A 16,602-nucleotide genomic window follows, 5' to 3' on the forward strand; every position below is an offset into this window, starting at 1 on the left:
CAGAAACAGGAAATGTCTCTGATATTAATGCACTGATCTCACATAAGACTTTGAATCATCATCTCTTGCATACACACTCCTCTGATCACCAGTACAATAAATACCTATCAAGGATTTGTAACTTTTTGTGCAAACATTTATGATGTGAAAAGCTATTTGAGTTAATTTAACAAGTCATTGGGATGTCTGGAATCTTTAGAAAATTTTGTGCACAATAGTCACAATAGGCAAGAAAATAAGGGGATGTTAAGGGGATGTTAATGTGAGCCCAACTGTGCTTTGCCATCATCTCTACTTCTGAGGTACTGGCCGTGCCTGTGCCCGAATGAGCGGACCTCATTCCATAATGCAAAGTCAACTCATTTAAATATTTTAGTGGTGATTTTGGCACATGGCACATTGGGAGCACCACAGGAGTTGGGAGCAAGAACGTGGTGAGCTAGGAGCCAGTGAAGGACTAAAGACTACCCATAGAGTGCTGCCATTTTGTTTTCTGTTGGTCTACTGCTGGGAACTTATCCTCATGTGCAATTTGGCTGTTGAAGGTTGAAAACAACAACGGTAGCATAGTGGTTATGTTACTGGACTAGTAATCCAGAGGCCTGGACTAAAATCCAGTCATAAGTTCAAATCCTGCCACGGCAGCTGGCGAATTTAAATTCAATTAATTAATTAAAATTCAATTAATTAAATAAAAACCTGGAATTAAAATACTAGTATCAGTAATGATGGCCATGAAACTACCGGATTGTTGTAAAAACCCATCTGGTTCACTAATGCCCTTCAGGGAAGGAAACCTGCCGTCCTTACCCGGTCTGGCCTATATGTGACTCCAGACCCACAGCAATGTGGTTGATTCTTAATTGCCCTCTGAAATGGCCGAGCAAGCCACTCAGTTGTAAAATCTCGCTACGAAAAATCACAATAAGAATAAAACCGGACGGACCACTAGACACCGGACACGAAGACGGCAAAACACCAAGCCCAGTCGACCCTGCAAGGTCCTCCTTACTAACATCTGGGGACTTGTGCCAAAATTGGGAGAGCTGTCCCACAGACTAGTCAAGCAACAACCTGACATAGCCATACTTACAGAATCATATCTTTCAGCCAACGTCCCAGACTCTTCCATCACCATCCCTGGGTATGTCCTGTCCCACCGACAGGACAGACCCACCAGAGGTGGCGGTACAGTGATATACAGTCAGGAGGCAGTGGCCCTGGGAGTCCTCAACATTGACTCTGGACCCCATGAAATCTCATGGCATCAGGTTAAACATGGGCAAGGAAACCTCCTGCTGATTACCACCTATTGTCCTCCCTCAGCTGATGAATCAGTCCTCCTCCATGTTGAGCACCACTTGGAGGAAGCACTGAGGGTAGCAAGGGCACAAAATGTACTCTGGGTGGGGGACTTCAATGTCCAAGAGTGGCTTGGTAGCACCACTACTGGCCGAGTCCTGAAGGACATAGCTGCTAGACTGGGCCTGCGGCAGGTGGTGAGCGAACCAACACGAGGGAAAAACTTACTTGACCTCATCCTCACCAATCTACCTGTCGCAAATGCATCTGTCCATGACAGTATTGGTCGGAGTGACCACCGCACAGTCCTCGTGGAGATGAAGTCCCGTCTTCACACTGAGGACACCATCCAACGTGTTGTGTGGCACTACCACCGTGCTAAATGGGATAGATTCAGAATGGATCTAGCAGCTCAAAACTGGGCATCCATGAGGCGCTGTGGGCCATCAGCAGCAGCAGAATTGTATTCCAGCACAATCTGTAACCTCTTGGCCTGGTATATTCCTCACTCTACCATTATCAACAAGCCAGGGGATCAACCCTGGTTCAATGAGGAGTGTAAAAGAGCATGCCAGGAGCAGCACCAGGCGTACCTAAAAATGAGGTGCCAACCTGGTGAAGCTACAACTCAGGACTACATGCATGCTAAACAGCGGAAGCAACATGCTATAGACAGAGCTAAGCGATTCCACAACCAACGGATCAGATCAAAGCTCTGCAGTCCTGCCACATCCAGTCGTGAATGGTGGTGGACAATTAAACAACTAACGGGAGGAGGAGGCTCTGCAAACATCCCCATCCTCAATGATGGCGGAGTCCAGCACGTGAGTGCAAAAGACAAGGCTGAAGCGTTTGCAACCATCTTCAGCCAGAAGTGCCGAGTGGATGATCCATCTCAGCCTCCTCCCGATATCCCCACCATCACGGAAGCCAGTCTTCGGCCAATTCGATTCACTCCATGTGATATCAAGAAACGGCTGAGTGCACTGGATACAGCAAAGGCTATGGGCCCCGACAACATCCCAGCTGTAGTGCTGAAGACTTGTGCTCCAGAACTAGCTGCGCCTCTAGCCAAGCTGTTCCAGTACAGCTACAACACTGGCATCTACCTGACAATGTGGAAAATTGCCCAGGTATGTCCTGTCCACAAAAAGCAGGACAAATCCAATCCGGCCAATTACCGCCCCATCAGTCTACTCTCAATCATCAGCAAAGTGATGGAAGGTGTCGTCGACAGTGCTATCAAGCGGCACTTACTCACCAATAACCTGCTCACCGATGCTCAGTTTGGGTTCCGCCAGGACCACTCGGCTCCAGGCCTCATTACAGCCTTGGTCCAAACATGGACAAAAGAGCTGAATTCCAGAGGTGAGGTGAGAGTGACTGCCCTTGACATCAAGGCAGTGTTTGACCGAGTGTGGCACCAAGGAGCCCTAGTAAAATTGAAGTCAATGGGAATCAGGGGGAAAACTCTCCAGTGGCTGGAGTCATACCTAGCACAAAGGAAGATGGTAGTGGTTGTTGGAGGCCAATCATCTCAGCCCCAGGACATTGCTGCAGGAGTTCCTCAGGGCAGTGTCCCAGGCCCAACCATCTTCAGCTGCTTCATCAATGACCTTCCCTCCATCATAAGGTCAGAAATGGGGATGTTCGCTGATGACTGCACAGTGTTCAGTTCCATTCGCAACCCTTCAAATAATGAAGCAGTCCGAGCCCGCATGCAGCAAGACCTGGACAACATCCAGGCTTGGGCTCATAAGTGGCAAGTAACATTCGTGCCAGATAAGTGCCAGTCAATGACCATCTCCAACAAGAGAGAGTCTAACCACCTCCCCTTGACATTCAACAGCATTACCATCGCCGAATCCCCCACCATCAACATCCTGGGGGTCACCATTGACCAGAAACTTAACTGGACCAGCCATATAAATACTGTGGCTACAAGAGCAGGTCAGAGGCTGGGTATTCTGTGGCGAGTGACTCACCTCCTGACTCCCCAAAGCCTTTCCACCATCTACAAGGCACAAGTCAGGAGTGTGATGGAATACTCCCCACTTGCCTGGATGAGTGCAGCTCCAACAACACTCAAGAAGCTCAACACCATCCAAGATAAAGCAGCCCGCTTGATTGGCACCCCATCCACCACCCTCAACATTCACTCCCTTCACCACCAGCGCACCGTGGCTGCAGTGTGCACTATCCACAGGATGCACTGCAGCAACTCGCCAAGGCTTCTTCGACAGCACCTCCCAAACCCGCGACCTCTACCACCTAGAAGGACAAGAGCAACAGGCACATGGGAACAACACAACCTGCACGTTCCCCTCCAAGTCACACACCATCCCGACTTGGAAATATATCGCCGTTCCTTCATTGTCGCTGGGTCAAAATCCTGGAACTCCCTTCCTAACAGCACTGTGGGAGAACCGTCACCACACGGACTGCAGCGGTTCAAGAAGGTGGCTCACCACCACCTTCTCAAGGGCAATTAGGGATGGGCAATAAATGCTGGCCTTGCCAGCGACGCCCACATCCCGTGAACGAATTTTAAAAAAAGAAAGGTGGCCCTATATTAGGGAGAGGGCCACCCAATAGTAGCATTTAATCCTCTTATGGGCTACCTTTGGAGCACCTGCCCAAATGAATGCTTAGTGTCTGGAGTGCCACTCAGATACTCCACTTATATTATTGATAGGCACCCTAATTTAAATAAAATGTGAGGCCTTAATGAGCCTCTCAGTACACACCGAACAGCTGCACTGGGATTCGATGAGCACATCAGTTGCATGGTAGTCCTCAGGCCTCCATTCCCAATAATACATGGCAGATGCTGGCCATTACATGATTGGTCCCTTAATGTCCTCTGTAATTTAGTACTTTCATTTATTGTTAGTCACAACACTTATCTACTTTATGTGATTATTAATCTCAGCTCAATGTGAATGTATAGGGCTTGTTCAGATTTGGCTTAAGGTTCATTCTTCCTGTGCATCAGCAGGATTCTCTTTAGTTGTGGTCCAGCAAGGCACTTATAGTTGCCTTGAGAACACTGCTTGTTTTTTTTTACTTTAAGCAGGGCCTCAGGTTTACTTGTCCTTTCCACTTGGTAACCCTTTTAATCAAAAGTGCTATTTTTGTTAGTCTAGTGCTGCTCTGTAATATTTTCGGGTTTTTTTGTTTCTTCATGCAACTTAACTTTATAACATTTTGTGAAAGATCCGTTCAATTCAGACAAGCACAGCCGCTGAATTCAAATGAATTAAACTGATTTTGCTGAACTTGTCAAAGGAAATGATGATGTCAGATGTATAAGTTGCTACCCCAACCATGCCAGGGATTAAATGCTTTACAAGGTGTGACTTATACAACTTCTTGGTAGATGTTATTTATGCTGAATTTTAAGAGAGTTGGTCATGATGGTGAATTGTGTGTCAACCTTGGCTCAGTGGTAGCACACTTGCCTCTGAGTCAAAAAGTTGTGGGTTCAAGCCTCACTCCAGACCTGAGCACATAGACTATGCTGACACTTCAATGCAATATTGAGGGAGTGCTGTATTATCAGAGGTGTCGTCTTTTGGATGAGACGTTAAACTGAGGCCCCGTCTGTCTTCTCAGGTGGACGTAGAAGATCCCAGGGCACTATTCAGAGCAGAGGAGCTCTGCCGGTGGCCTGGCCAATATTTATCCCTCAACCAACATCACTAAAAAACAGATTCTCTGGTCATTCTCTCATTGCTGTTTGTGGGACTTTGCTGTGCACAAATTGGCTGCCGTGTTTCCTACATTACTACAGTGACTACATTTCAAAAATACTTCAGAGTCTGTAAAGCCTTAGGACGTTCTGAGATCGTGTAAGGCATAATATAAATGCAAGTTCTTTCTTTCTTCAAGTTCTTTCAATTAACACACCTGTATTCCACCTACTGGCTGCTTTTCCAGCTGCTCCTAATATAATTTACTGGACCATGTTCCACTATACTTTGTGATGTAGTTTAAAAAAGGAGCAGGACAAAATATTAACACAAAAAGTGCAGTAGCATTTTTTAAAGCTTCTTATTTGCCAGAATTAGCCATCAAACTGTTTCTAGCACAGGAAGGGTCTGCCAGTGGGCATGTTTTTCTCCCTTCCAACAGTATAAATGAGGCAGTTTCACCCTAGGAGGGAGACAGTTAAAAAAGTTGCAACACAAATGAGGTGTGATCAAGACTGCGGTTCTGAATGCCTGCGTAACCCAGATTCTACTTTCTCATTACTATCCTGTTTTTTACTTATCCGTCACCTTATTAACAAATAGTTCTGGTTCCAGTTGGAAACAGTCTTTGAGAATAAAGGGTTTGCTTAAGATGGACAGCTGATGATCGAGAAAACTTGTTCCATTGTATAGAAAGTACAACCCACTTTCTTTGAGCTCCTCTATCACTTACCATAGTTCTGTCAGCTACTCGTTCTGGTTTGAGTTCTGCCTTGCTTGCTTTCTCAAAGCAATCTGCATCTGGCCCATGTGGAGTCATAATACTATGCAGACTACCTCCGCCAGGCAGAAAGCCCTCCTCTTTTGCCTCATAATGACCTTTAATCAGTCCCATAAATTCGCTCATACAGTTGCCTGGCCGGGAAAGAAACAAAGCATTAAAACCCTTTCATTTACAAATTACTAATCCTACTTTCTGCACGTTTTCAATTTTCTGTTTGTAATTTAACTTGTTGAGCAGAATTGTGCTAGGATTTATAAACAATAATGCTCAGTTCTTAAAGAAGTATAACGAAGTTTAACCCGGCAATTACAGACCAGTCAGCCTAATGTCGGTGGTGGGGAACCTTTTCGAGGCAATAATCCTGGACAAAATGAATTGGCGTTTGGAAGAGTATGGGCTGGTAATTTAAAGTCAGCACGGATTTGTTAAAGGAAATTCGTGTTTGCCTAACATGATTGAGTTCTTTGATGAAGTAACGGAGAGGGTTGGTGAGGGTAGTGCAGTTGATGTGTATGTGGACTTTCAAAAGGCATTTGATAAAGTACCACATAAAAGACTTGTTCACAAAATTAAAGCCCATGGGATTAAAGGGACAGTGGCAGCGTGGATATGAAATTGGCTAAGGAACAGAAAGCAGAGTAGTGGTGAACGGTTGTTTTTCAGACTGGAGGGAGGTTTACAGTGGTGTTGCCCAGGGGTCAGTATTAGGATCACTGCTCTTTTTGATATATATTAATGACCTGGACTAGGGTATAGAGGGTATAATTTCAAAGCTTGCAGATGACACGAAAATCAGAAATGTGGTAAACAATGTGAAGGATAGTAACATACTTCAGAAGGACATAAACAGACTTAGGCAACCACATGGCAGATGAAATTTAATGCAGAGAAGTGTGAAGTAGGAATAATGAGGACAGGCAATATAAACTAAATGGTACAATTTTTAAAGAGGATGCATGAACGGAGAGACCTGGGGGTGCACATACATAAATCTTTGAAGGTGGCAGGACAAGTTGAGAAGGCTATTAAAATATAGAGGCATGGAGTACAAAAGCAAGGAAGTTATGCTAAACCGTTATAAAACACTGGTTAGGCCTCAGCTGGAGTATTGTGTTCAATTCTGGGCACCACACTTTAGGAAGGATGTCAAGGCCTTAGAGAGGGTGCGGAAGAGATTTACTAGAATGGTACCAGGGATGAGGGATTTCAGTTATGAGGAGAGATTGGAGAAGCTGGAGTTGTTCTCCTTAGAACAGAGAAGAATAAGGGAGATTTGATAGCGTTCAAAATCATGAATGGTTTGGATAGAGTAAACAAGGAGAAACTGTTTCCAGTGGCAAAAGGATCGGTAACCAGAGGGCACAGATTTAAGGTGATCGGCAAAAGAGCCAGAGGCAACATGAGGAAACATTTTTTATGCAGCGAGTTGTAATGATCTGGAATGCACTGCCTGAAAGGGTGGTGGAAGCAGATTCAATAGTAACTTTCAAAAGAGAATTAGATAAATACTTGAAGGAAAAAAAATTACAGGGCTATAGGGAAAGAGCAGGGGAGTGGGATTAATTGGAGAGCTCTTTCAAAGAGCCGGCACAGGCATGATGGGCCGAATGGCCTCCTCCTGTGCTGTACCTACTATGATACTATGAAGTCTCTTTTCCCAACAGTTTATTATTCACCTTCATTTTTGGTAAAATTCAAAACTGAACTGTTGAGGACTTGGGAAATGCTCATGAATGATAACGTGCCCAAAAATCCCCACGCCAGCCAGCCCAGCATAAATGCTGGTGCCCTCCAGCGCTGACCCTGTCAAAGCATGCAGGGTCTGGGGAAGTCACCCTATTTACATAATCCGGGCACCCCCTTCCCAAAAGATGTCTTCAGTGCCCCATTGGGGCTGAAAACTATTGGGAAAAATCTTTCAATCTTCAGGGGTCTAGGCTATGATCCAGGCCTAGACCCACAAGTGGGATTAATATATGCCAGCAGGCAGGCTGGTACACCTCTTCTCATTGTGTACCGGCTGCTGCTGTTAAGTCAGGCTAGGGTCAGGAATCTCCGAGTCCAGGAATCCCTTTCCCTACCTATACACTCTCTGACACAGGTATCCTTGTTTGGGGAGGGTTTAGGGGAGGGTGGAGGGTCTTCAGATATCCATGGGAATTCTGGGTGCACCACACTCCCACCAGACTTATGGTGAGAGTGCACCAAAAAGGCCACAACGTTTTGGCCTCTACCTGCACACAGATTACTTAAAGTCAGTTCCATTGATAAACATGTAAAACAGTTTTATGCTGTATGAAAGCAATTAATAGCCGGCAGGAGGAGGTATCTGTTGGTGAGACTGAGCACTGAAATACGATATTAGATTGGGTGTTAGAGCCCTGGATAGGGTACAGCAGAGATTCATTAGTATGATGCTGGGAGTTAGAAGTTACAGTTATAAAGAAAGGCTTGAAAAATGGGGTCTTTTCTCACTGAGCGGGTTAAGGGAGACCTAATAGAGATTTTCAAAATTATGAAAGGTTTTAAGAGGGTAAAGAATGATTGTTTCTACTGGTTGTCAAATTGGTAACAAGGGACATAGACTGAGGATTATCACTAGAAGAACAAAGGGGGAAGTTAGAAGAATTTATTTTCACACAGAGGATTATTAGAGCATGAAATGCTTTACCACAAATAGCTATAATACGGTTGTTCATGTTCACGCATGGAATTGCATGACCTAAATACTCCTAAGTTCTTAAGTACCGCACTACAGAAATAAGATGAAACTTAAAAACTTAAAAATAATCATGTAACGTTACAGTAAATCTCCCAGCTTTCAGCTGGAGGTTAATTACAGATTAAGTATTGAACCTAACTTAGACCATCGAAGACCTTTTAAAATCAGTTCCAAAGACTAGACAGGATTCACTGCACTTAATAAAAAAATGCAATAAATTCACAATTGGGATTTGCTATGTCTTACGATGGTAGTAAGGGGGTCTGAATGTGTGGTCAGCTATTCCCCAGCGTGGTGGAAAGATCACAAAGTCTGCGATAGCCACACCTGGACGGGTCGACTTAGCAGTCAGCACTGTGAAAATCGAAGGATCCTGAAAACACATTTGGTTATTGTTAGGCTTATCTCTCAAATGTGGCAGCACCATGCAAATCTGTGTTGTCTGTATATGGTTTCCTGAGCCCTATTTTCTCCTTGCACAGGAATCTATTGTATGTAAGCTTTAAAGTTTATTTGGGCTGTTTGGATATTTAAAGAAAACAGAGGGTGAAAAAGCAGGATTTTTAAAATTCATCTCTTAATTCCTTTATATTTTTCTGTTCATATAGTACCTACTGTTTTGTCTGTATTTACATATTTAAAATTAAACCAAAATACAAAATAAAATGCCTGCCCCCTGAGAAGGAGTCATTTAAAAAAAAATTCTTGCTTCCCCAAGCAGAATGCGAAAATGCTTCAAACAGTTCCACAAACGGCTCCTGCATGGATGAGTTTCATAAAGGTCAAGCTCATGTGAATCTGTAATGTTGTAATATTTTCTGTGTTCTTTTGAATATTTTCTCCTCTTTTATAGTCGTCTTATCCTTCACCTGGTCTGTATAAATCAGCTGTGGACATCTCTATAGATGCTATCAATTGAGGGCGCGCGTTGTGGTGTGGAACAGAACCTCCGTCAGACGTTCCTCCCTGGCTGTCTCCCAGAGAAAAACATCAGATGGCAAAACATGCTAACCAGTGGAAGCCCCCACTTTTGAAACTGATTTTGGCTTGGTTAGAAATCAAAGTGCCTGAAGTTCAACACACATTGGAATAAAACAGAAAAACAACCAGCTTTGCTGTGGGGAGCACCTTGTCATTGTAAAATATTTGACTTCCCAATTAGTGCCTGTGCTTGATGTACCAAAAAAAAGGAAAGACATATGAAGAAAATTACTTACTGCATGATCAAATGCAACGGAATTAATAACCATGAAGTTACATAGATTGTACTTGTAGGGTGTATAGTTTCCATGCCAGGCCACAACATTAAATGGAGAGAGTTCCTGAAAAGAATAAGATTGAATTGTTTAATTTGATTGAATGTTAGAGACAAGATTATATTTGAGATCAAAAGCCCGGCTCCACGATTCTGGACAAAATGGCACCAGGGTCATTGCACTTGTGAGTCTAAAGTAATCAAAAAGTGTAACGGGATGTTGGCCTTTCTCTTGAGGGGGTTAGAATACAAAAGTGAGGAAGCGATGCTTCAGTTGTACAGAGCTTTGATTAGATTCCGTCTGGAGTACCACAATCAGCTTGCAGCACTGAACTTCAGGAAAGATATTGGCCTTGGAGAGGGTGCAGCACAGATTCATCAGAATGATACCAGGTCTTAAAGGGTTAAATTCTGAGGACAGGTTGCATAAACTTGGCTCGTATCCCCTTGAGTATAAAAGGTTGAGGGGTGATCTAATTGAGTTTAAAATGATAAAGGGATTCGATAGGGTAGATGATACTACTACTACTACTACTACTACTACTACAACAACAACAACTTGCATTTATATAGTGCCTTTAACGTAATAAAAAGTCCCAAGGTGCTTCACAGAAGCGTTATCAAATAAATTTGACACCCAGCCACATAAGGAGATTTTAGATCAGGCTTGGTCAAAGAGGTAGATTTTAAGGAGCGTCTTAAGGAGATACAGAGAAATTATTTCCTCTGGTGGGGGAATTTCAGAACAAGGGGGCACAATCTTAAAAATAGAACTAAGACACTTAGGAGTCAGGAAGCACTTTTTCACACAAGGGGTAGTGGAAATCTGGTACTCCATCCTCCCAAAAAGGCTCTGGATTTTGGGTCAATTAGAGCTTTCATGACAGATCAATAGATTTTTGTCAGGTAAGGGTAACAAGGCATATCGAACAAAGGCGAGTAAATGGAGTTGAGGTGCAGATCACCCATGATCTAATTGGGAATAGGGAGAGCAGTAAAAACGCCGTCTTTAATGAGAAGGCACTGGATGTTTTGATAGGAGAGGTGAGACAGAAGAGGGTATCCATATTTGTGGCAGGGTATGGGAGTGTAGTGGTTATTAGCACCACTAACGCCCACATCCCAAAAATGAATTTAAAAGAAGGAAACCCTCCCCCGAAATCAGCATTCATGGCAGGAGGTAGCACAGAAGGTGAATGCAGTCTCCCACGTCCATAGGTCATGGGAGAATATGAGAAGTAAATTCTCTGGGCTAAGTAAGAGTGCCAGGTAAGATTGCCTGTTGTTTGCTAATTGAATTTAAATATATGCCATAATATGCACGCAACAAGCATTATGTTGTCAACATGTGTGGAATTCGCATGGAAAGCATTGGCACAACCCTTCGCACTCAACTGGGATGCAATTCATGTTATATCCCAATGCTAAAGGTGTACGTTTTGTCTGTTTTTAAAGCAGAAAGCTGCCCACTGCCATCTGGTGGTGGCCTGCCAACCTGCCATGAAAAGGCAGCTCTGCATATCATGGAGCTTCAACCCATAGAGAGTGTAGATGAGGGACAGCTTGGCAATAGTGTCAGCCCAACAAGGCAAGTGTTCTCTTCAACTTCTTTTTCCTGCCAAAAGCGCCTCATACAATCCTTAAACCCGCTCAGCAGGTACATCTACCCATCAGCAGTATGACACACTATTGGCCTTTCTATTGTGTGCACATCGATTTGCCACATGCCCCATGCCTTTTTCCCCCATGTTCCTTTTTTTTTGTGTAGGTGCATTGCAAGATGATGCAGCTTGCATCAGGGACATCCAGGAAGCTGCACCATCACACAAAGCACTCCTCAGTGCACAAGTACCAACACAAAAACATTCACCTAAGGGAGATCAAATCGAGAAAGGCAGGAAGAAGCTCCTGATAAAATGCCCAATACTAGAGGGAGAGCACGTGAGGGGGGCAGCAGAAAAACAGCCACAAGGTAAAGGTAGGACTAGAGCTAGATGTTCCTCTGCTACAAGATCCATAGATCCGTACCTCACAGGGGCTGTGTACAGAGGGAAACTTAAACAGAGGGGGACTGCCAAAAGCGCCTCATACAATCTTTAAGAATCTTCAGAGCTCTCCAGATTAAGTCAGAAACTCTGCAGAAGTGCAGCTCTGTCATTTGTGCAGGCATGCATGAAGGTTTCAGAACTCTGCAGTCTGTTATGGAGTGAATGGTAATTTCACAGTCATTGCAGGGCGGAGGCCATGAATGTGTCATTGGGACCTATTTAATTAAGAATGACTGATATTAGGGGAATAATGAAATCTCTTCACATTATTAGTACAAACTGAGGGAAACGTTGTGTTGAAGATGGGCAGAAACTCACTGTTCCCAGTTTTCTCCCCTCCACCCTGAATGTGTTGACTCCTGCTGGACTGTGGTTCCATAGACACCTGCAGCCCTCCAGTACCTTTCCCAAGGGACCATTCTTCATATATGACCCTTGACGATGAATGTCTGCAGACCAGTCAAAGGGTAGGATGGAACATTACACCAAGACTAGTTCTTCAGCACGAATCACTGGCTAATGATCAGAAGCAGGAACTCTGGATAAAGTTTCCCCTCCCTAGTTCAGGGGTACTGTCCCAGCAGATGTTATTTAACTCAGCACAGACCAGGGATTAAACATAGGCCTTTCCTGGTCCATATGGTTCAGCACTACCCTAGACAGAGCTTTTACCTAGTAATTTATTAATGGACCTAGGCACTAAAAGTTTAGATTGATCTGTGTCTTTGCACCCTCATGACACATTCAGTATTTGACACTGAGAATAAGATACTGATTTACCTGCTGAGCAGCAAATAGCTTGCCCTGGTACTTGTTGATGACAGTGAACCCAGCTGGAACTTGTCGGTTTTCATACGATGCAACTGGAACCTTGAAATCCCTGGGATTGGCAAGGCCATTGGCTCCTAGTGAAATAATGCAAAGAAAAACCTAGGGTTAAACATCATGGATTTTTGGGAATAGTTATTTGAAAAGGAGAGCTGGATTTCTTCCCTTTAAAAAAAATTCTATTTCCTCAAATGTTTATTTCAAGTTTTGTTTAGTTCAGCTAAACAAACGAAGGGAGCAAGCTCTCTGTGACCACCCATGATAATTGGTGGAGGATGCACTTTTAGTAGATCAAATTGGGAAATGTTGGTTTTGTTGTGATGGTGATGATGTCATGTGGTCATCTCGGGATTCACCGAGGGCAGGGAAAATTCTGGCTTTTGAAGATAAAAAAAGATCAGAAATTGTTTTTTTACCAATGCACCAACCTAGAAAAATCCAGGAATATAGCAGTGGAAATCTGCAAAAATCACTTTTAAAGGATTCTAAAATCAGTCAATGGAATAAATGAGTTCCCTCTAAAGCTCTGCTGTGCTAGTGTGTTAAAAGTTGTCCTTTCCTACCCTATATATATGCGCCCCAATGTCGCTGAAAACAGGTTTTGTAAAAGCCTAGGACTAAATATTTTGCAATGTAAAATCTTTACCAATTGGCCCAAGATCAGGCAACTCAAAATGGCCTTCAAAGACCTCCAGGATGTAACCTCTGGTTTCTTCGAAAACCTGCACACTGAAATGCATCCCTTGCTGGAAGAAAAATCATAATTATATTATTATATGTTCTAGGTTTCCATTGGTTATTTTTCATTCAAGCAATAGATATGAATTTCATGCAGAAAAACAACCAGTTCTAATTTTCTTAAAATTCATAGGTAATCCTTGCGAAAACAGAAACGGCTACAAAGGAGAGTGTCATATGTTTCTTGAGTCAATTGGGTACAGCCAGGTTAATGGTATTAAAATTAGAACTGTGTGTGAAATATACCTTTCTCCTTTTATACATTATTAGTATCATTGCCATATGTAATGTGAGCAGTTCAATAATGCTTCCCCTCATGACTTTAGAGATAATAGTACTAATGCATGACAGATACCAATTTTACTGCTAAACCTTTTGAATTACGATACACACTGTGAAACTGCTCCTTGGTGGATTATCTAAATTAAATTGGATTTAAGTGCAGTAATGTGCTGTCAATTCATTAAAAATAAATTATTTTAATACATAGAAAATGAAATTAAAAGTCACATAGTACAGATAAGTTGGTGGCAGTGGCTTGCAGTGTATTCAAAAAGGAACAGGGCTAGATTTTGAGGAACCTGAAGGGAAGACTGTGGCTTTACAGGAGATTGCAGACTGAGGAGAAACCCACATACTTTACTTTAATTAATTTTCCTAAGGTTTTTGACCTATTGCCTATTTGGCCCTCATGAAGATGCTGAAGGCACTGGGAGAACTTAGCTCAATCCTGAATTTTATCTGGAATGTGTACTCCACGTCCAAGATCTGTGTAAGGGATGATGGGAGACTCATTGGGTTTATCTCTCTTGCGAGTGAGGCCTGGTTGTCCATTGTCACTCATCCTAGTCCATGTTTTGGCCAGCAATGTGTTAGACAGCATCGTAAAAAAGTGGGTGGGGTGGGGGGTGGGGGTCGTTGGGGACTTGAAGTATGTGTTCCAGGTATTTCTGAATGAATTGTAGTGCTTTTTTTCCCACAGATAATATGTTGCTCCTGGACTTGCTTGAGAATCTAGTATACTCCAGTAGAAATGTTTAAAAGAAAAAAGATATATTTCACATTTCTGTCTAACTTTAATATCAATAAACTGGCTAGGCCTATTGACTCAAACATTAGGCTATTCTCCCATTATTCCTGTCCTTGTCAAGCGCCACTGGTTCCCTGCTCCTTATTGCATTGATTTCAAGATCATTACCCTCATTTTCAAATCCTTCCATGGTTTTGGCCCACTTTATATGATGGATCTTCTTTGGGATAGTCGAGCCCTGTTGGATCCAACTCAACTCCTCAGACTATAGTTTTCTGCTTCTTCTCTACTCCTTCTGATCTATCATTTGAAATGGAACCTCAACTATTACATCCTTCAATCACATCATCCCTAATCTTTGGTACTCTTCCTAAACCACTTTGCCTTGTGACTTCTCTCCCTTTCGTCAAAACTTTCTGAAAAATATAACTTTATCAAACATGTTTTTGGTGCCCTCCCCAATAATCTTTCCGACTCTTCTCTGCCTTGTAAAATAATCTAAGACATTTGTTGTTAAACTGACAAACTTCTAAGCAAAATGAAGGAGGAAAATGTAGCCATTAATATCAAATCGGATGAATAACAAAGCCGAATTAATAATTAATTAATTTGGATGCCTATATTTGAGAAATCTTGATATTTCAAAAACAGTCCTTCCCTCCAGCTTACCTGAATGACACAAATCTCATTGGGTTCAACCAGCATCTTGCCAAATTCTGTTGTAATCAACAGGTTCCCTTTTTGGGGCACTGCAAACAAACAGGTATACAATGAAAATCCAAAATCCTAAAAAAAAATGTGTATGGTGTTTCTTATTGTCAGTTTGAGAGAACTATTATTTTACTTTCTCCCCATCTTTTCCCATTTTTTTTTCTCTTGCAGGTTAGTCGCCACTGCACTTTTTCATATGTCAGCAAGGTGGAATAGTCTGGTTTGCATATTTCCCTGTAATTGATGTTTGTGTCATACCATTATCTAAACCAAAATAATGCAATGACAATAATTACATCTTGAGGTTCAATACTCTTAGTTATGTTTGTAGTGCTCTATTCATGCGATGTGGTTCAAAAGGATGAGCAGAGATCAACTTATTATCCATTTATACTTTTCACTTCTGGCGAAGGGTAATCATCCTGAAACATTAACTCTGTTTCTTTCTCCACAGATGCTGCCTGACTTGCTGAGTATTTCCAGCACTTTCTGTTTTTATATACTTTTCACTACTCCAATTTGTTTGGTAAAATATTCTCAATCTTAATTTCTGGCAGAGCAGGAATTTTAATCCATCTAACACATTAGATTTAAGGCCAGAGTTCAAAGTTAAAGGAACAATGTTCTGAAATATTGCAGACCCTTTTATCATTATCAATAAATTGTTTTTCCCTTGTTGGCTAACCATGAATGCCAGCCCTAATCGTGAAAGGGCATTGCCAAGGAATTCCCTCTGAAGTTTGCTTCCAGAGTGAATCTAGGATTGAAGTTGGAATCTGAAATTAGTTACACAGTTCTCAACAAAATGCACTCCTTGTGTGGCTTATTTCTTAGATTCATGTTCTGCTGTACATGAACTAGAAAACTCCAAGTCATTTTCCGCATTCATGAGCAACACTGCCTTCCAGCTTCAATGTTGTTCAAATGGTTCCACCAGTAGAAGGTTCAAATTCATGGAATGCAGGACTGGCACTGTTTTTGTGCAGTTGCTTTCATATTAAGCTTCTAGGGAGATATTGCATAACTTAATTGCAGGATTACATGGGAAACTCATTTCATTCAAGTTATAATAATATGGTAGAGTACGTGAACTGACTTTTCAAAAGGTTTTACTTACCTAGAAGGAAATCGCCATCTGAATTATAAAAACTCCTGAGATACAAAACATAAGTATTTTAGTACCCTAGGATTTTATTATTGTGTGTCGGAAGTTATATAGAGTTGCTGATTTGTGATAATTTAAAATGAGGTTCGGACAAAAGAATTGTATTGGCTGTTGGACCAATGAAACAATGTTGTTTAGACTGGCATTCTGGTAGTGAACCCTGGGTCAACACAAACTAGTGCCGGGTAACTTGAGACTAATGCAGATGTCAATTACACTTTACAATAATTGCAGAATTGTTCCATTTTTCTAATACCAATCAATGTTGCCTATGGGGCATATTTGCGCTGTTGACTCAAATCCACTGAAAACATGGTAGAGATTGCT

At 42.3% G+C, this 16,602-nt stretch overlaps 1 protein-coding gene across 1 annotated transcript in view; it reads right to left on the bottom strand.

The window, feature by feature from the left end:
• The window catches only part of hgd (homogentisate 1,2-dioxygenase), a 38,451-nt gene that overhangs the window by 2,664 nt on the left and 19,185 nt on the right, over nucleotides 1–16,602 (bottom strand). The window contains exons 7-13 of the mRNA XM_067993001.1: nucleotides 16,228–16,262; nucleotides 15,069–15,148; nucleotides 13,278–13,377; nucleotides 12,584–12,708; nucleotides 9,718–9,822; nucleotides 8,747–8,873; nucleotides 5,728–5,909 (exon numbers count right to left, since the gene is read on the bottom strand). Of these exons, the coding sequence (XP_067849102.1) occupies nucleotides 5,728–5,909; nucleotides 8,747–8,873; nucleotides 9,718–9,822; nucleotides 12,584–12,708; nucleotides 13,278–13,377; nucleotides 15,069–15,148; nucleotides 16,228–16,262 (754 nt within the window). The remainder of the gene's footprint in view (nucleotides 1–5,727; nucleotides 5,910–8,746; nucleotides 8,874–9,717; nucleotides 9,823–12,583; nucleotides 12,709–13,277; nucleotides 13,378–15,068; nucleotides 15,149–16,227; nucleotides 16,263–16,602) is intronic.

Source organism: Heptranchias perlo, chromosome 11 (assembly GCF_035084215.1).
Source record: "Heptranchias perlo isolate sHepPer1 chromosome 11, sHepPer1.hap1, whole genome shotgun sequence".
NCBI classification, from domain to species: domain Eukaryota; kingdom Metazoa; phylum Chordata; class Chondrichthyes; order Hexanchiformes; family Hexanchidae; genus Heptranchias; species Heptranchias perlo.